The 20,037-nt window shown below is 39.7% G+C and overlaps 2 protein-coding genes across 3 annotated transcripts; both read right to left on the bottom strand.

Moving 5' to 3' along the window:
* Positions 1-175: 175 nt before the first annotated feature.
* LOC131948618 (uncharacterized) lies at positions 176-7,433 on the bottom strand. 2 transcript variants are annotated; one of them, XM_059310224.1, is made up of 6 exons: positions 7,341-7,433; positions 5,084-5,257; positions 4,129-4,261; positions 3,275-3,397; positions 1,065-1,147; positions 177-770 (listed from the first exon to the last, which is right to left on the bottom strand). In XM_059310224.1, the coding sequence occupies exons 1-6, from the start codon at positions 7,351-7,353 to the stop codon at positions 457-459; spliced, it is 840 nt and encodes a 279-aa protein (XP_059166207.1). In that variant the 5' UTR covers positions 7,354-7,433; the 3' UTR covers positions 177-456. The 2 variants fall into 2 exon arrangements, with proteins under 2 accessions (XP_059166208.1, XP_059166207.1); XM_059310225.1 differs by lacking the exon at positions 5,084-5,257 and having other exon boundaries at positions 176-770.
* Positions 7,434-8,361: 928 nt separating this feature from the next.
* Positions 8,362-16,559, bottom strand: LOC131948625 (proprotein convertase subtilisin/kexin type 7). Its single transcript, XM_059310236.1, has 8 exons — positions 16,397-16,559; positions 15,395-15,711; positions 14,428-15,194; positions 13,945-14,116; positions 12,763-13,669; positions 12,120-12,241; positions 11,483-11,676; positions 8,362-11,226 (listed from the first exon to the last, which is right to left on the bottom strand). The coding sequence occupies exons 2-8, from the start codon at positions 15,678-15,680 to the stop codon at positions 10,789-10,791; spliced, it is 2,886 nt and encodes a 961-aa protein (XP_059166219.1). The 5' UTR covers positions 15,681-15,711; positions 16,397-16,559; the 3' UTR covers positions 8,362-10,788.
* Positions 16,560-20,037: the final 3,478 nt, after the last annotated feature.

Here is a 20,037-nt window from a genome sequence, read left to right as displayed (position 1 = left end):
GCAATTAATTTGTCTACGAGATTTTATTCTATTTTTAAAACTTTAAGTATTTAAAATGGATTAAAAATCATGTCTAGAAGTCTATAGCCCGAGTTCCCATCCCCTGTTATTTTATATAAGAATATTCGAGAAAGTTTAGGGGAGATCACTCCCGGTTTATTTTTAAAAATATCTTTGTATGTATAAAATTTGTCACTGCATGGCTGGATTCTAGAAACAGGCAATTACAAAAGAGATGGAGATAACAGATTTATTTGGTGATGAAGTATGGTATATACAATACAAGCTAATAATGGTTATGGTATAAATTAAGTTTGAAATTTATTGCTGGACATACTTTGGCATGATTAAAAAAATCCTTTAATAAATGTCATAAGGTCAACTAGGCAAGACGCAGGTAAATACATTAAATACAACCTACAACGCATCTGTTCAAGATTACATTGTTTAAACTATTTACAAATTTTTATATAATTTATCTTCATTCAATACAAAGCCATCATTGACCTCCCCTTCATTAATGACAAGTTTCTGACCAAGTAAACTCCCCCTGAAGCTGTAACCATTCACCAAACTGATGCCACTAGTCCTTGGTCCTGGTGTGGAGTTGAGATTGACGATGGAGATACTTGGAACCCATTCTTCTCCATCCTCCAGCACCATCAGCACAGCACCAACACAGGCTGCTAGCACATCATCAGAGCTGACTTCTGTTCCATCTTCTTCTAGAACTATCTTCTCTGCTCTCTTTAACTCCAACTTTTCTGTTGCTGGCAACAAGAAAATTATTGTTGGTACTACTTAGCTTTAAATAAACGTTTGTATTGTACACAATTATAAGGTGTAGCTAGTTAGATTTAAAAAAAAAAAAATTCAGATTTAAAAGAAAGCACAAGGACCTATATATAACTAACAGTGAGATTTAAAAGAAAATACAAGGACCTATATATAACAAACATTGAGATTTAAAAGAAAATACTGGGACCTATATATATATATATATATATATATATATATATATATATATATATTTATATAAAACAGTGAGATTTAAAACATAAAACCTTTTTCAATGAGATCCTTTAGTGATGTAGCATAAACAAATTGTTTTTTTGTTCGGTTCAAGTTCCAAACTTTGTACAAAGTGCTGGAAAAATAAAAGTTCCATGTAAATTAACACCTTGTTAAATTTAAACTATTATTTTTTTAACCAGCTTAAAAAATTTTTGACTATTTTTGTATCGTTATCCATCATCTACACTGATACAATTTCTTATAGAAAATCAGAGAATAACACATAGGTAAATGACTTATCAATCAGTGGAATGGATTTTGAAATATTTTATATTAAATACTTTCAATTAGTTTAATTAAAACAATGTATCTGAAAGATAAAGATGTTAACAATTTATCTGTACTCAGCTAAATCATCTTTGAAAGCTAGTCTGTCTGAACAAAATGAGCTCCATCTGAACTAAATCCCTTTAAGCCACTGGTCTAACCAACCTAGACCCTTCTAGACAACTAGTCTATGTGAACTAGACCCTTCTAGACAACTGGTCTAACCAACCTAGACCCTCTTAGACAACTGGTCTAACCAACCTAGACCCTTCTAGACAACTGGCCTAACCAACCTAGACCCTTCTAGACAACTGGTCTAACCAACCTAGACCCTTCTAGACAACTGGTCTAACCAACCTAGACCCGTCTAGACAACTGGTCTAACCAACCTAGACCCTTCTAGACAATTGGTCTAACCAACCTAGACCCTTCTAGACAACTAGTCTATGTGAACTAGACCATTCTAGACAACTAGTCTATGTGAACTAGACCCTTCTAGACAACTGGTCTAACCAACCTAGACCCTTCTAGACAACTAGTCTATGTGAACTAGACCCTTCTAGACAACTAGTCTATGTGAACTAGACCATTCTAGACAACGAGTCTATGTGAACTAGACCCTTCTAGACAACTGGTCTAACCAACCTAGACCCTTCTAGACAACTAGTCTATGTGAACTAGACCATTCTAGACAAATAGTCTATGTGAACTAGACCCTTCTAGACAACTGGTCTAACCAACCTAGACCCTTCTAGACAACTGGTCTATGTGGACTAGACCCTTCTAGACAACTGGTCTAACCAACCTAGACCCTTCTAGACAACTGGTCTATCTGAACTAGACCCGTCTAGACAACTGGTCTATCTGAACTAGACCCTTCTAGACAACTAGTCTAACTGAACTAGACCTTGCTAGACAACTGGTCTATCTGAACTAGACAACTGGTCTATCTGAACTAGACAACTGGTCTATGTGAACTAGACCCGTCTAAACGACTAGTCTATCTGAACTAGACCCTTCTAGACAACTGGTCTATCTGAACTTGAACCGTCTAGACAACTAGTCTATCTGAACTAGACCTGTCTAACTGAACTAGACCCTTCTAGACAACTAGTCTAACTGAACTAGACAACTGGTCTATCTGAACTAGACAACTAGTCTAACTGAACTAGACAACTGGTCTATGTGAACTAGACAACTAGTCTAACTGAACTAGACCTTTCTAGACAACTGGTCTATCTGAACTAGACAACTGGTCTATGTGAACTAGACAACTAGTCTAACTGAACTAGACAACTAGTCTAACTTAACTAGACAACTGGTCTATGTGAACTAGACAACTGGTCTATCTGAACTAGACAACTAGTCTATCTGAACTAGACCCGTCTAGACAACTGGTCTATGTGAACTAGACAACTGGTCTATCCGAACTAGACAACTAGTCTATCTGAACTAGACCCGTCTAGACAACTGGTCTATGTGAACTAGACAACTGGTCTATGTGAACTAGACAACTGGTCTATCTGAACTAGACAACTAGTCTATCTGAACTAGACCCTTCTAGACAACTGGTCTATCTGAACTAGACCCTTCTAGACAACTGGTCTATCTGAACTAGACCCTTCTAGACAACTGGTCTATCTGAACTAGACCCTTCTAGACAACTGGTCTATCTGAACTAGACCCTTCTAGACAACTGGTCTATCTGAACTAGACCCTTCTAGACAACTGGTCTATCTGAACTAGACCCTTCTAGACAACTGGTCTATCTGAACTAGACCCTTCTAGACAACTGGTCTCTCTGAACTAGACCCTTCTAGACAACTGGTCTATCTGAACTAGACCCTTCTAGACAACTGGTCTATCTGAACTAGACCCTTCTAGACAACTGGTCTATCTGAACTAGACAACTGGTCTCTCTGAACTAGATCACCTCTGAGCACTTGTCTGTATTGACGGCGGGTGGGTGAAGTTTCTCTTGGACTCACGTATCACCATCTCCTCGAGAGGATCTCGTATCGATGTTGCTTGGAGCCTTGACTGGAGCCTTTCTGTTCTGATAACATGTCAGCATCAAGAATAATGTCAACATTAGACTGAATGTCAACATTTAACATAAAGCCAACATTAGACAGAATTTCAGAACCCACCTAAGCAAGTCCGATTGAGCCCCATCCTCCTATGCCCGTGTATCAACTCCCCTACCCCATCCATTCTTCAGTTGCTGTGTATCGGTTGCCCCATCCTCCTATGCCCGTGAATGAACACCCCACCCTACCCATCCTCTGATGCCCGAACACCCCACCCTACCCATCCTCTAATGCCCGAACACCCCACCCTACCCATCGTCCTATACCCGTGAATGAACACCCCACCCTACCCATCGTCCTATACCCGTGAATGAACACCCCACCCTACCCATCCTCCTATACCCGTGAATGAACACCTCACCCTACCCATCCTCTAATGCCCGAACACCCCACCCTACCCATCCTCTAATGCCCGAACACCCCACCCTACCCATCGTCCTATACCCGTGAATGAACACCCCACCCTACCCATCCTCCTATACCCGTGAATGAACACCTCACCCTACCCATCCTCCTATACCCGTGAATGAACACCTCACCCTACCCATCCTCTAATGCCCGAACACCCCACCCTACCCATCCTCTAATGCCCGAACACCCCACCCTACACATCCTCTAATGCCTATACATGCCTCCCATCTCTCACTATCCCTGCACCACCCCCCCCCCCCACCCATCCTCCAATGAGTCCACTCACCTCATGAACATCTCTTTCCTTTTGGCACACCTAAGCCACACGACCACGACCAGGACGATGACCAACAGGACCCCAACAGCAGCAGAACACGAGGCAATGATGGCGATCTCTCGCTCCGTCAGATCATCCTCATCTGCAGAGTGGACACAGGACACACAATCTTGTCAGTAGATAGTGGACACACAATTTTGTCAGTAGATAGTGGACACAATCTTGTCAGTAGATAGTGGACACACAATCTTGTCAGTAGATAGTGAAACAATCTTGTCAGTAGATAGTGGACACAATCTTGTCAGCAGATAGTGGACACACAATCTTGGCAGTAGATAGTGGACACACAATCTTGTCAGTAGATAGTGGACACACAATCTTGTCAGTAGATAGTGGACACACAATCTTGTCAGTAGATAGTGGACACAATCTTGTCAGTAGATAGTGGACACAATCTTGTCAGTAGATAGTGGACACAATCTTGTCAGTAGATAGTGGACACAATCTTGTCAGTAGATAGTGGACACAATCTTGTCAGTAGATAGTGGACACACAATCTTGTCAGTAGATAGTGGACACAATCTTGTCAGTAGATAGTGGACACACAATCTTGTCAGTAGATAGTGGACACACAATCTTGTCAGTAGATAGTGGACACACAATCTTGTCAGTAGATAGTGGACACAATCTTGTCAGTAGATAGTGGACACAATCTTGTCAGTAGATAGTGGACACACAATCTTGTCAGTAGATAGTGGACACACAATCTTGTCAGTAGATAGTGGACACAATCTTGTCAGTAGATAGTGGACACACAATCTTGTCAGTAGATAGTGGACACACAATCTTGTCAGTAGATAGTGGACACACAATCTTGTCAGTAGATAGTGGACACACAATCTTGTCAGTAGATAGTGGACACACAATTTTGTCAGTATCTAGTGACCACCCAGACTTGACCTACCTTGACACTGTTGTAAGTGCGATGTCCAGCTCCCATTAGACTGACATATGTAGACATAATGTGACGTCAGATGTTTGTCTAGACACGTGACAGAAACACGGGTGCCCTCTGTTGTGTTCGGTGTACTCAGTCTCAGCCCAAGTTTACTGGCTTCATCTTGCAAGCTAGGGCAGGCTGTCAACATATTCGTCATGGCGTGACAACATGAGTGGCGTGACAACATGAGTGGCGTGACAACATGAGTGGCGTGACAACATGGGTGGCGTGACAACATACGTGGCGTGACAACATGAGTGGCGTGACAACATACATGGCGTGACAACATACATGGCGTGACAACATGAGTGGCGTGACAACATGAGTGGCGTGACAACATGAGTGGCGTGACAACATGAGTGGCGTGACAACATGGGTGGCGTGACAACATACATGGCGTGACAACATACATGGCGTGACAACATGAGTGGCGTGGCAACATGAGTGGCGTGACAACATGAGTGGCGTGACAACATGAGTGGGGTGACAACATGGGTGGCGTGACAATACGGGGGGGGGGGAGTGACAACATGAGTGGCGTGATAACATGGGTGGCGTGACAACATGAGTGGCGTGACAACATGCGTGGTGTGACAACATGAGTGGCGTGACAACATACATGGCGTGACAACATGAGTGGCGTGACAACATGAGTGGCGTGACAACATGAGTGGCGTGACAACATGGGTGGCGTGACAACATACGTGGCGTGACAACATGGGTGGCGTGACAACATACATGGCGTGACAACATGAGTGGCGTGACAACATGAGTGGCGTGACAACATGAGTGGCGTGACAACATGGGTGGCGTGACAACATACATGGCGTGACAACATGAGTGGCGTGACAACATGAGTGGCGTGACAACATGAGTGGCGTGACAACATGGGTGGCGTGACAACATACGTGGCGTGACAATATGCGTGGTGTGACAACATGAGTGGCGTGACAACACGGGGGGGAGTGACAACATGAGTGGCGTGACAACATGAGTGGCGTGACAACATACGTGGCGTGACAACATGAGTGGCGTGATAACGTGAGTGGCATGACAACACGGGGGGGGGGAGTGACAACATACGTGGCGTGACAACATGAGTGGCGTGACAATACGGGGGGGGGGGGCGTGACAACATACATGGCGTGACAACATGAGTGGCGTGACAACATGGGTGGCGTGAGTCTAAGTTACACCTACATTTTGTAGTACAAGATCAAACTAATAGTTGTATCTGCTAATCTTCACAGGTAAAGATTTGTATTCACATTAAATCACACACGATTGTACCCAAAACTCCTGCAAGGTATTGAACACTAAATTTTGTGGTGTGTGTGTGCGTGGGGGGGGGGGGGTGTGTATTAAATGTCTTTTCTGTAGATCTACTCCCGGATGTATTAAAATAACAATCATAACATTAGTAAGAAAAAGTCGTAAGTTTCATAACCTCTCATTTCTGTTTACTTTATTGTTCTAATGTGGACCTAAACGTTGAACGAGCTCAAAAAATATTTTAGCAAAAATAATCACTGGGCTGAGGTGTGACGTCATTATAAAGGGTGTGTTCTGACTTTTAATGACGAGTGACGTTGGGTCAGTAGCGTAGCGAGGGGGGGGGGGCGGGGGGGGGGACATATGACCCCGGGTGCCGAGCTTAGGGGGCGCCAAAATGGGTTGGAAAAATAGATTGAAAGTTTGAGGGGGGGGTGCAAATCAAAATCTCGAGCGGGGGGGGGTTGCAAATCAAAATCTCGAGGGGGGGGGGGGGGGGGTGCAAATCGAAAAGTTTGTCCCCGGGCGCCGGGAAGGGTCGCTACGCCTCTGCGTTGGGTAGGAGCTTAAATCATTAAAGATTGGGGTCATCAATTAGTTATAGATAACCCCAGTATGGCGGATCTATTGGTTAAAGTGTCGTGATTTATTCACACATTGAGCTGGTTTTAAAAAATAACAAGAGGAGACTAGCTGTTTTAATTGTACACTTTAAATACAGGTTACGAGTTTTAGTATTGTTTTAGAATGTAAGTATTTCGGTGTTAAATTCATAATGTAGACGTCCACATAGACCCAACTCCAACAGTACACAAACGTCGATTTTTGGACCGCCCTCCCCCCCCCCCCCTTTACGTGTGGACGTCATTAATGGATGGCCCCCAACTAGTTTTTTCTAAGAGAGTTCTAGCTTAAATAATTAATACTTCCTTAATTAACAATGCCATACCTACAGTCGCCATAATTACTGCAAGTCGAACACACTAAATCCACTGCAGTCTACACATAAGAGATAATGTGCACATCTCATTAGACTGATAGACCCAGATTGGGCAATCAGAAACAGGAAAAATGAACCAAAGTTTTCCTTTATCACAACAGTCTACTGCATATTGTAGCAAATAAAAGACACATAACTCTGAGTAGAGAAAATATCTCAAATCTATTTTTAATTTAAAAGAAAAAACCAAATGTCAACTGGTTACATTACCGGCTAGAGAGTGGTCACCAGCTGGTCAACTGCTTACATTACCAGCTAGAATGTGGTCACCAGTTGGTCAACTGCTTACATTACCGGCTAGAGTGTGGTCACCTGCTTACATTACCAGCTAGAGTGTGGTCACCAGCTGGTCAACTGCTTACATTACCGGCTAGAGTGTGGGCACCAGCTGGTCAACTACTTACATTACCAGCTAGAGTGTGGTCACCAGCTGGTCAACTGCTTACATTACCGGCTAGAGTGTGGTCACCAGCTGGTCAACTACTTACATTACCGGCTAGTGTGGTCACCAGCTGGTCAACTGCTTACATTACCGGCTAGAGTGTGGTCACCAGCTGGTCAACTGCTTACATTACCGGCTAGAGTGTGGTCAACTGCTTACATTACCGGCTAGAGTGTGGTCACCAGCTGGTCAACTGCTTACATTACCGGCTAGAGTGTGGTCACCAGCTGGTCAACTACTTACATTACCAGCTAGAGTGTGGTCAACTGCTTACATTACCGGCTAGAGTGTGGTCACCAGTTGGTCAACTACTTACATTACCGGCTAGAGTGTGGTCACCAGCTGGTCAACTGCTTACATTACCAGCTAGTGTGGTCAGAATACAACAGCCCAACTGGCCACCCAAAATGTTATGTTATAGATGTTTGGTGTTTAGTGGGGTTGACAATCTTGCAGCCACTGTTATCGACAATCCTTTTATTTAAAATTTGTTAAAAATCACAAAACAAAAAGTATTATTGGTTTTTTTATTAAATCATAAAAATTAATATTTGTACATATCAACTGAATATATCCGAAACAATAAATTGCATTGCCTTCCGACCTTGAGCAATTTGACATCAAGAACTGCTACCAGAACTATGCCAAAAGGGGAGCAACTGACTGGCTCAACATGTCACCCTAGGGTGACCCCCTAGGGTGACCCCCTAGGGTGACCCTCAGCCCTTGTTTAACACACATGGTTGCTTTTTACGATATTTTTAAAGACTTTGTACCCATAATAAAGGTGAAAACTGTTTGAAAGTTAACTCTTAGGAAATATCATTCTAACAGTTTTCAAAGAGACCAATTAATTTAAAAAAAGAACCCCACATCCACCACTAAGTGTGTCCATGTGAATAAAGAATTATCAAAGAATAAAATCCCAACAGAGTTCACCTAGACCCTCTTGTGTTCAACTGGTAGAAGGTACAGAACGACTCATTTGATAGTGGAGGGTCACTTAATACATGTCACAAGGGAAGTTACTTTAAAAGGCTTCACTTGAAATGGTGTTTTTAAATTAAAAAAATGTTTTAGATATAACAGATCAAGTGCCATTTTATCCCAAGCATAAATTATACTGATTATAAAATCATGACATCATCATTTGGTTGTCTGAGCCACATCAACAATGGAAGACAAAATTAAAGGCAACATTTTTCTAGAGCAACCAATCAAGGGACATGACTGGTGCAGTAAATAAATGACACTGGGTTCTTAAAACTATTGTAGTCTTTAATAAATCATTTATTGTACCTAGACAGAACTTAGATTTTTGAACAACTTGTTTTACAATTAAAATAAAAGATTTCTAACATGGAAAGTTTGCATAAGGGGGAATAACTTGGTAGAGACAAGAGATCAATTCTAGAATATGAAGGCACTGAGTGTATGCGACCATCTGTTTTTATCTGATACTTCATCACTTGAAGATGGGATAAATAAATAGCATAAATATTACCATAAATACTAGCAAGAATCTTTCCATTACAGAAGAACTAGCATACATCTTACCATAACATAAATACTACAGAAATGTTATTATAACAGAAGTACTAGTAAAATATAACAAAAATACTTGTAAAATATTAAAATAATAAAAATACTCAAAAAATGTATTCAATTCCATCTGTAAATTTGTTAAAAACAGTAACAAACACCATAACAATTTATTGTAAAACTCCCCACAATAAAGAGTCCCACATAAGTCATCCACACCCCTACAACAACCAGTCTCCAACAGACATCACTCTCAACTTGTTACATCAATTCTGCTAGAAAACTATAACATGTGTTTACAAAAGAATATACTATAAATATTTATAAATAGCATGATAAAATCCTGTATGCTGGGAATTTATAAAAAAAAAAACCACAACTAGTAACCCAGCATCTCATTGGAAGAAACTACAATACTTGTATACTTGAATAAATGCAGAGACAATTGAAAAAAATCACAGATTGTAAGATGAATAAGAAACCAAATGAAAATTTCTAGCAAATGAAATGGGTAAAAAATATAGTGAGCATAAAAACAAACACAAGTTCGATGAGGTCAAAGTAACATTACTCACTGTTCCCATAGTTGTTTCAAGTTTAAATTAAACCTTTCAGAAAATTGTATTCTGAGGTAAGTAGAAGTTCAGAGAACAACATTAAACAAAACAATTTAATAGATAAGAATTCTATTTAGGCACTACCTGACTTCACGCCAACCCAACCCTCCCCCCCCTCTCCCTCTGATGTAACATGATTAAATTACAGGTAACATTTTCAAATCTAAAAGATTGTGTCTTTTGGTTTGAAGTTTACAAGTATGCAACAGAAAATGTAAATCTAACACTAACTAAAGATATATTCAACACATTTTGAGAGGATTCTAATAATAGCAAAGAATATAAATGTCTAAGTGTTAATGTAGAACACAATGGTAGGCTGATGAGAAGAAGTGGATTTCCTGATCACAAGAAATAAATATAGAGAACCAATGAAAATATTTAAAAGATAAAATGGAAGTCAATATAAAACTCCAGCCTAGACATTATGCTGCACCACATTTTCTCCACTCCCCTCTGTGTTTGTGGTGTGTGTGGTTTGTGTGTATGTATGTGTGGTGTGTGCTTGTGTGTTTACCAGAACTTCTCAGACAGCAGTAAGTGGTACCCACTGGTTCTAAATTGATCTCAAGAGTTATCTACATCATAAATAGGCAAACAAACTTACAGGTAAGTAACAAAAAAATATATAACAAAAAATATATATATTATATACCAAAACTAGCTAAGCCCGCTGTTACATTCAAATAATTTAAATAGCAAATAATTTTATGCTGTAATGTTTGAAGCATTGTAAATGTAGTAACATTAAAAACATAAAATGGAATGTCTTAATGAAAGAATAACAACAACAAGGTTAGCTGCCTGAAGTGTCCAGATCATGAGATGAAGCTTGAGCAGCACCATGGGCTAAAGCATGAGCACCAACAGCGTCCATCTCCACGTCTTCAACTTCTCTCCTGCTCAAAGTTTTCAGAGGAATATAGTTCCCAGCATGGCTGGTATCTTTCTTGTTTAACAAGCTGGAAGTCTCCATTGCATAAAATACATCATCTTCTTCATCATCATCATCATCAAGTACCATGTTGATGCTGGAGTTGGCACCATTAACTGGTGGTTCTGAAAGAGCTGGGGTATTGGAATCGTCTAAAGTGTTGCTGGCAAGTCTACGCGCTTGTTCACTCAAGCGTCTCTGCTGCCGCGCCTCCTTCTTCTCATCGTTGTAGCAAAAAATATATTCAAAGGTCTCGTAGATGGCCATGGCCAGACAGAAGGCACCAGACAAAAGAATGATCTGTCACAGAAACAAAGTAATAATGTCAGTTGTTTCATGGCCACTTAAAGCAACAAAGCACACTTGTGCAAACAGATTTCTACAGTCTAACTGGTTGGCAGCATAGGCCATCATTACATGCTCTTGTCTGGTCCTATGACATATCTATGACACAGAAATGACTGATGACACATGTGACATCTACTGACAGTGCAAGACATATCTATGTCACAGAAATAACTGACGACATCTACTGAGAGTGCAAGCAGAAACTGACCTTGAGGATTCTGTCTGACACTGGCACATAGTCAGCGGCATATTTCTGGGGTGGCTGGCAGGGCAGGGAGAAGTTCTTATGCAGGAACTCCCCGCTCATGGCTGCCTGTACATGACTGCGCCTCCCTGCAAACTCCTCTGATGTCATGGGCGTGCCAAATAAGGTCAGGCGAAATTTGTTCACTATACCATTTCCTGTCAAAAGAAAACAATTGGAGCTTAGAAGCATGTTTAAAGTTGACACATTTCTTAACTCAGGAGCTTTACAAGCTTGATGGCTGTCCATGTGTGGGAAGGTATGAGAACTTCAGGCTGTGACACTCCAAATATTTTCATTTGAAATAAGCTGCAGATTCAAAACAAGTTGTATAAGGCAGAAAGAGAAAAGTTGACAAATAAATTCTGTGTTGTTGGTACATGCCTGTATCTAGTCTAAAGGTTTGAACAATTATAAATTACACCCAATATATGAATATATATTTGTTTATAAAATATTGTAAACAGTCTAATTATCATTTATATTTTAAATATTTTGAGCAAATACTTTTCAAAAATATAAAGTAAACCATCATACAGCATAAACCTAACCAGCCTTCAATATTATTTTTGAACCCAACTGTTAAAACTTACATGCTTACCGTAATCTTTCTTGTCTGTGTCAAAAAACTGAATGGTCCAGTTGCCCAGTGCCTGCTCCCCCCAACACCTGACTGTTGTAAATGTCCAGTCTGTGAAGCCAGCACTTGAATTGTCCAAGGGCCTACAAGATGGACAAGGTTGCTTAGTTATTGCTTGGTGAAGCTATACATGGCTTGATGCTTTAGGTGAATAAACCAGCAGCTATAAGTTATAACTTAGTGGAGCTCTACTAACTTATGCTTTAGGTGTATGAACTAGCAGCTATAATTTAGTGAAGCTCTATGTATGCTTTAGGTGTATGAACTAGCAGCTATAACTTAGTGGAGCTCTACGTATGCTTTAGGTGTATGAACTAGCAGCTATAACTTAGTGGAGCTCTATGTATGCTTTAGGTGTATGAACTAGCAGCTATAACTTAGTGGAGCTCTACGTATGCTTTAGGTGTATGAACTAGCAGCTATAACTTAGTGGAGCTCTACGTATGCTTTAGGTGTATGAACTAGCAGCTATAAGTTATAACTTAGTGGAGCTCTACGTATGCTTTAGGTGTATGAACTAGCAGCTATAACTTAGTGGAGCTCTACGTATGCTTTAAGTGTATGAACTAGCAACTATAGAGAGCAACAAGTTGGCGCCACTGACCTGGGTGCTGCTAGAACAGATGTAGTTCCAGCTGGGCTTGTCAAGGTGACACCAATCTTGCCCCTGTAGGGATGTGACAGCCAGACTGTCAGCTGGACGTTCTCCAGTGTCAACAGACCCAAGCCTCGGACATCAGTGTCTGTCACTGTGTGAACCACCGTCAGGGGTGAGTCTGGTCCCTTGGGGATGACCTTGTCAAAGCTGGAGTCCATGTAGGAGTAGGAGGTCAGCCAGGGGACAGTCTCCCAGACTTTGGCCGCGTTGACCAGCCGCCAGGAGTCTAGCAGACCAAAGCCATGTTTGTGACTGTGAGAGAGGCCAGCGCCATTGTCCTGGTAGTGGGCCAGGTCCAGGTCTATCTTCTGACAGGTCAGGATGATGATGTACTGCACGTCCCTCCAGGACAGGCAGGACCTGGCCTCCAGCATCAGAGCTATCATCCCCGCGGCCAGCGGTGCCGCAGCGCTGGTGCCAGTGTGACCTTCTGTACAGCCTTTACCTGCGCCTGACATCCAGTCTGTCGTCACAATGTCTCTCTGACTGCCACTGCTGAAGGTGACACCCAGCATTGAGGCACATTCTTCAGCGTAGTACGGCATCTTGCCCTTGTCATCCACTGCACCAATAGTCACAGTGTATATAGAGTTAGCGTAGCCATCAAAGTTACAGTTATCCATGTTGACCCCTCCGTTGCCACTAGCAACAACAAAAATGTTCCCATATCCCTGGCGACCAAAGTCTACCCCGTACTTCATAGCTTTGACTGCCATCAGGTGGGGTCCATCCACAGTTTTTCCGTTGTCATCTGGTCCCCAGCTGCAGCTGTAGATGTCATTGATGTCCATTTTCTTATTGAAAGCTTCCGCCTCTAAACTGTCTGTCATTACACCATCCAAAATACGAAGACCTGAAGAGATATTTCAAGAATTAAACCAGTGATTAACATAATTATGTGGATTTTAAGAAAACTAGAAACTTTTAAAATTTAATAAATAATTGTAGCATGCCATATAAACATTTATAATTAATGCATCTGTATGGTACAGTTTGATGAACTTTTAAAATGTATTAATATTGCTCCAACTCTTCAAACAAGTACAGCTAATTGAAATCAAAACATAAGGTGTGGTTAGAGGTGTGAAGAATGTAATGAGCCAAAAACACAGCACAGGTAAAACTGACCAGAGAACTGAGCACCATAGGCCACACCAACAGCACAAACATTGTTGTTGGCTACTGCCGCAATCTCCCCTGCACATCTGGTGCCGTGATGGTTGGACAACTTGGACAAACTTGGTGAAGGGTCAGGGTCATCGTTGTTCAGGTCCCAACTGCCTTTCTGGTTGTAGTTCAACTTGAGAAATAAGTGAGGAAAAATTTTGTTCATGGAAACCCAGGACAACAAAAGTAAGGTAAAGAAAAAATGTTAGTACGAAAAGGGATAATAAGTTGATACTTGACTTGTTGGCAAATAAGGTTTGGATTTAGGGCCAGAGTATTTTACAAATTCACTTAACTTTAGATAATAATTTATAGTATAATTTATGTTATTTAAAAACAACGGTATTGGTACAAACTTTTAGACCTTACTCTATATTTTTTTCCTTTGCCTTCAGCTTCAGTAGACTTTCATGAAGGAGATCTCAGGTTATGAAATGAACTTACTTTTAAGTCTGGATTCTTCCACTCCACCCCATCATCAACCACACAGACAGTGATGCCAGCGCCTGTGATGTTGTGCTGCCACACCCCTGTCACATTGATATCCATGCCTGGCAGTCTTCTGTTCAAGAGGTGCCATTGGTCCTGGAAGGCTGGGTCATTAAATGAAATGGTCAGAGATCGTTTCTTGATGGAGCTAGCTGACACACTGGGTAATACTGGACTGGATGTGTTCAACAGGAGAGTCCCTACGGCCTGGTGGCCATATAGCAGGTGCAGTTGGTCACTTGTTAAAATTCTCTTCTTTGAATTGTCTTCTTCAGTTTGCTGGCTTTTTGAATCTCCGAGGCTAGAGACAGGAAACAGACTGGTCTCATCAAATTCCTCATCGGGGTCTATCAGATCATCTAAGTTGGCATGTATGTACAGAACTTCCTCAGTGTGTGCTGCTGTGGTGGTGTGTCTGGCGTAGCCTTGTTTTGTATGAGGACTGTGGGTGCTTGAAGGAATGACCAGACGAGAGTTTCTCTGATGAGCATGTTCTGGGCTGAACCACAGGATCTCCCCATGCTGCCTCAGTTTGGTTTCTACGTTAGCTTTGAGCAGCTCAAACTCTGTTCTGTCACTGGTCCTAAAGTTGGCATGTAGTTCATGTATTGTGGACAGTGACCGACCCTTGCCTGATGACGTCTCCTCATGGCATAAAACAAAATGGTCATGGAAGTGGCCGAAGGCATGATGGATTTCTAAACCAACTTCTGTTGCAATAGCTGTGGGAATAAATGGTAAGTAGTTTTATCCAAATTAAAATTTTAAAGGAATATTTTATAAGAATTTTCTTATACTAAAGTCATAACTGCAGCTGAACTATCTATACAAATCAGTTTAAAATTTGCAAAGTTTAGCAATAAAATACGACAGTAAATATAACAAGATATGACAGTTAAACCAACAAGTTTTAAAATTTTACCTTGCACATGATTGTTTATAACATCATTTCCATGGCAACACTCTGTTGAAAACAGAACATCATCTGCGTGTTCAAAGGTGCAATCACCTTGGCAGATCTTGAGATTACAGTCACAAGACTTTAGTGTGTTTATCTGAACAACCCAGCATAGCATCAACTCTTTGCTTTCAACCATTGGATGCCAAACATATTTTTCCATCCAAAGATTGCGTAGTGGCAAGGACTCTGACTGAAGTATGAGGCTAGATATGGTGAACATGATATACAAAAGCCAATCTGGCTCCATGATTCTGTTAGTCCAAACATTGTCACTTCATCTGAAAGATTAAAAGAAATTTAGCCACAGAATTACATCTAGATCTATGTTCAAAAGGGGTAAATAACTGAAGATAGATCTAGGATCTAGATACAGTTACTTACACTTACAGTTTACAGTAGCTAGGGTAGCTCTAGCCTCTAGCTGCTAGACCAGTTGGGGGGCAGTTGAGTTAATGAGTTTCAAGTTTCTATTCTAATAAATCTAAATCTAGAAATCTAGATCTAGAATAGATCTAGATTCTAGATCTTTTCTAGATTCTATTTCTAGTCTAGACTCTAGCAGTAGCTACTAGAATCTAGTTAGCTACAGTAGAGTGAGTGAGTAGAAGAGTCTATCTTATGTCTAGCTAGCTAGATAACAGATTTAGTCTAGATTCTAGATTTAGATCTAGATCTAGAGATTCTAGATCTAGATTAGATCTAAAATTTTTAGTCTAAACTCTAAACTAAAGACTAACACTAAAGACATTAGTAAAGTGACAGTAAAGTCTAAAGTGAAGTCTAATTAAAATTATATAATATTAGTATTATTTATAGGCCTACTATAACTTTAATTAACTTACTAGATCTAGATTCTAGATCTAGATCTAGAATCTAGATTAAATGAGTAACATAACTTCTGTCATAAGATTCGCTACAGGTCAGATAGTGACAGATGCAGTCTAGCCTTTTTAAAAAAATTACCATAAAAATGTAGGTATCCTCTATTAGGAAATTAATGTAGAATCTTAAATTATCATATTTTGTATCCAGTTATTGAATGAAGTTTCTTTAAGTTTAACAAAATTGTCAGATTCACAAAGAAAATTGACACTAAAAGTAAAAAGTTCACAAACTAACTAAACTGCATTACTTCCCATTTGCTTACATAGTATTGAGTTAAGTCCATTTATCAAAAGATTTATAAGCAACGCGAAGCCCATAAAAGTAACAAGAATAAATGAAAAATAAACGCATTTTTCATATTTAGCCCACTAGGACGACGAGAAAATTTATTCGAAGTACTTTTAAGCACCAACATTCAAGGTTCTCAGTTTTAAAAATGTGTATGCCATTAAACCGCTTTTTATACTCTTAAAATCTTGTATTGTGGAATGTGTGGGGTGTGGGGAAATTGCGAGACGCGAAAAGCGAAATGGCGAGGCGGGAAAATGCGAGAAGGGCGCGAAAACGGTCGGTCACGTGACTTTTTTGTCTCGCATTTTACCACAAGCCGATACTTACGCTGGGTGGTGTTGAAATGCGAAGATTTCTGCGAAAAATTTACCGCACCCGATTTTCAGTGGTATTTGGTCCAGACTTCAAAGACGTTTCGTTTACATTGTTAAAACTTCCGATTTTTCCGTCGCTAGACATACTAATGATTTGTCAACTCCCCCCATCTTTTGTGTCGACTTAGAATACCACCTTGTTCGAAACCGACGGAAATACCGCCAACGATAGATCAACTTCTGTCTTTTGTGTGGAACGCCGAGGCCGCCTGATTTACCGTCTTTGAAGATCGCCGTGCCCGGATCCGCTGCCGCCGCAAACATATTTTCTATTGTTGCATAGAAATTTTGTATTATAGCCGCCGCCTACGATTTTTTTCTAGCTTTTTTTACCATATAAATCTAAGCACAAGGAAATGCCTACATCATTTGGATACAACAAAATAAAGTGACGTCACTGATATTATCAGTTGCTCGTGCTATATCGTAAGCTATGGGCCTACTTAAATATTTTTAAAACCAATTTGAACTTATCTGAATTTTTTGGTTTTGGTGGTGGTGTTATTTGGGGTCTTCCATAAATGACGTCACACTCGTAAGGGGGGGGGGGGTCTGTAATTTTATGACGATGTGTGATGAGGGGGAGGAGAGGGGGGTTAGATGTGAAGTCACACTATAAAAAAGCAATGTTAGAAAAAGAATTTTAGACGTTTTTTCGCGTTTTAGAAAACTGTTTTAATACATTATAATAGAAATTGATTAAAATACTCTATTTTGACCGAAATTAGACAAGATTTTGGGAAAATATCGATGTTTTAAAAAACTCAACTGCTGGTGACAACAATGAGCAAGACATTGCCAAAATTACAGAAATGATAAAAAATACAAATTAAAAAAAACGGAAAACAGATGTTGAGCGTGCGGATGATGATAATGAGAACATGGGTGCCAGTGTTGTTTGTTGGATGAACGAGGAGGTCAACTGTGATGAGAATGTGAAATGTTGTGAATGTGGATTGAAAGAAGTAGCAAAAGAAAAATGTATAAATGGGAGTCTAATGAACTGGGTTGGGTGTACTATGTGTGAAAGATGGTGTTACGAGGTGTGTTTGAGGACTGTTTCAGAAGATTTTGTTTGTAAATTTTGTTTGTAATTAAAATTACTTAATTAAAAAAATTGCACTTTTTAGAATTGTTTATACTTTTACACTTTTTGCAAGTACAAAAATCCATAAATAGATGTTGCAAAATATCTCTCCTGCTGACAAGATTATACCAATTCACAATGACACAGCTCACGTTTGTATAAACATGAGCGAGCTAGATTTTTAAATTAATGCCGACTGAGACGGGATTTTCCTCTCGCTAACAAGAGCGGGCGATGACAGTAGCACAGCAACGATGTTAGGATCTTTTAATAGATAGATCTACATATAGATCTATCTATCTTCTTAGTATCTAGATAAAAAATAACAACATACAACACTCGTGTTAAAGGGTATGGTTAAATGCTTGTTTATTTTTGAAATATTTAAAAAAAAATAATTGAAATAAATAAAGATGGAAAAAAAAGGAAAAAACTTTTTTCGCAAAAAGTGTCTCGCTATTTACCCTTAATTCCGCAGGTATGTCTCGCATTACCTTCTCGCATTTTCCCGCCTCGCCATTTCGCTTTTCGCGTCTCGCAATTTCCCCACACCCGAATGTGTGGTGTGTCTCTGTTTATGTTGGTTCAATTCGTCAGACGCATACACAACTAAATATGGGCCTTTATGTTATATAGGCCCTCCATGGTTGTTGTAGCCCGAAGTATGTCAGTGTATGGCGCTCTCTAAAAATTAAACGTATGGAGACTCTGGCTGGACGTCAAACTGCAGGCAGCTGCCGGTACGCCGCCCCTCCGATATTATTTTTAATGGCAATAACCTTCTTAAAAGTATTTTCAACTTCATCAACGAATGAAGGCTGTAGATGCATGAGACACACACGCATATTTTTATATGTGTATATAGCCATATACACACACATACGAACGAAAGTAATCATAGCTCTGTTTGTAACCCAGTATCCAACACAAACCCTAACCTTAATCCAAATCGAAACTCAAACTCAAACTTAAAACGTAATCCGGACCCAAGCTGTAATCACCACATTAACCCTTAACATAACCATAACTCTAACACTAACAGTAACACACAAGCCAACCCCCAGCCCGACCACTAGCCCTAACCCTAACAATACTTACCCCCTTGACCCCTTGTATCTAATAAGAGTTTCGTCTCTCCAATTTCGGGAAAAAATATTTTATTTTTATTTACCAGTAGGTTTTACAAAAATAAAAAAAATATGTATATTCTAATGTTCAAAACACCTTTCTCTTAACATTCATATAGATCTAGACCGTGTTTTTGTTTTGTTTTGTTAATGCTCAGCTATTTGGCCACAATATTTTACTCTTACAAAAACTTTTTTTTACAAACATTTTTCCTTGTTCATATCATTAGGCGTGCCGTTCAAATATGGTTAAAGAAGAGAAAGTATATTTCACTAAAATTATCGATTGTAAAACAAACCAATGAAAATAAAGAAAAATAATGTTTCATTAAAGTTTTATTGTCATAAAAATTCTCTACAGATATTATAAAAAGGGTAACACTTTATTAGATTCCTTCAACATTTGGAATGCTAGTAGTTCATACAATTTCTGACCTTAACACAGTCGGGACATTGGAGGAGGGGGGGGGGGCTTCAGTTAGTATTAGTATGACTGTAGTGGTTATTTAACATCAATTTCTCAAGTTAAAAAAAGTTCAAAAGTTAATTAAATTAACCAATATCATGATCTGGCTCCTAATAAAGATACTGTATTTTTAAGGTTATTTTTTTTTACAATAAAAAAGCAAGAGGTTTTTGCCCCTGATACGTTCTACGTAGCTTTATACTTTATACCACCAAACTTAATTTAATTCATTAAAGTTAATAAATTAAGTCTAAAAAACTAAACATTTAACAAACACATTATGAAAGTATAGAGAGTATCTTTATGAGAAGAAGATGAAAAAATAAACCTTTTATATTTTTAATCCAATGTGAATGTGAAGTCAAGTTTTTTTT

The sequence above is a fragment of the Physella acuta genome, unplaced genomic scaffold, assembly GCF_028476545.2.
Source record: "Physella acuta isolate Inbredline_101_S28 unplaced genomic scaffold, ASM2847654v3 ptg000653l, whole genome shotgun sequence".
Taxonomy (NCBI): Eukaryota; Metazoa; Mollusca; class Gastropoda; family Physidae; genus Physella; species Physella acuta.
Note: the sequence above shows the minus strand (reverse complement) of the source record. Positions and strands in the feature narration are given on the sequence as shown.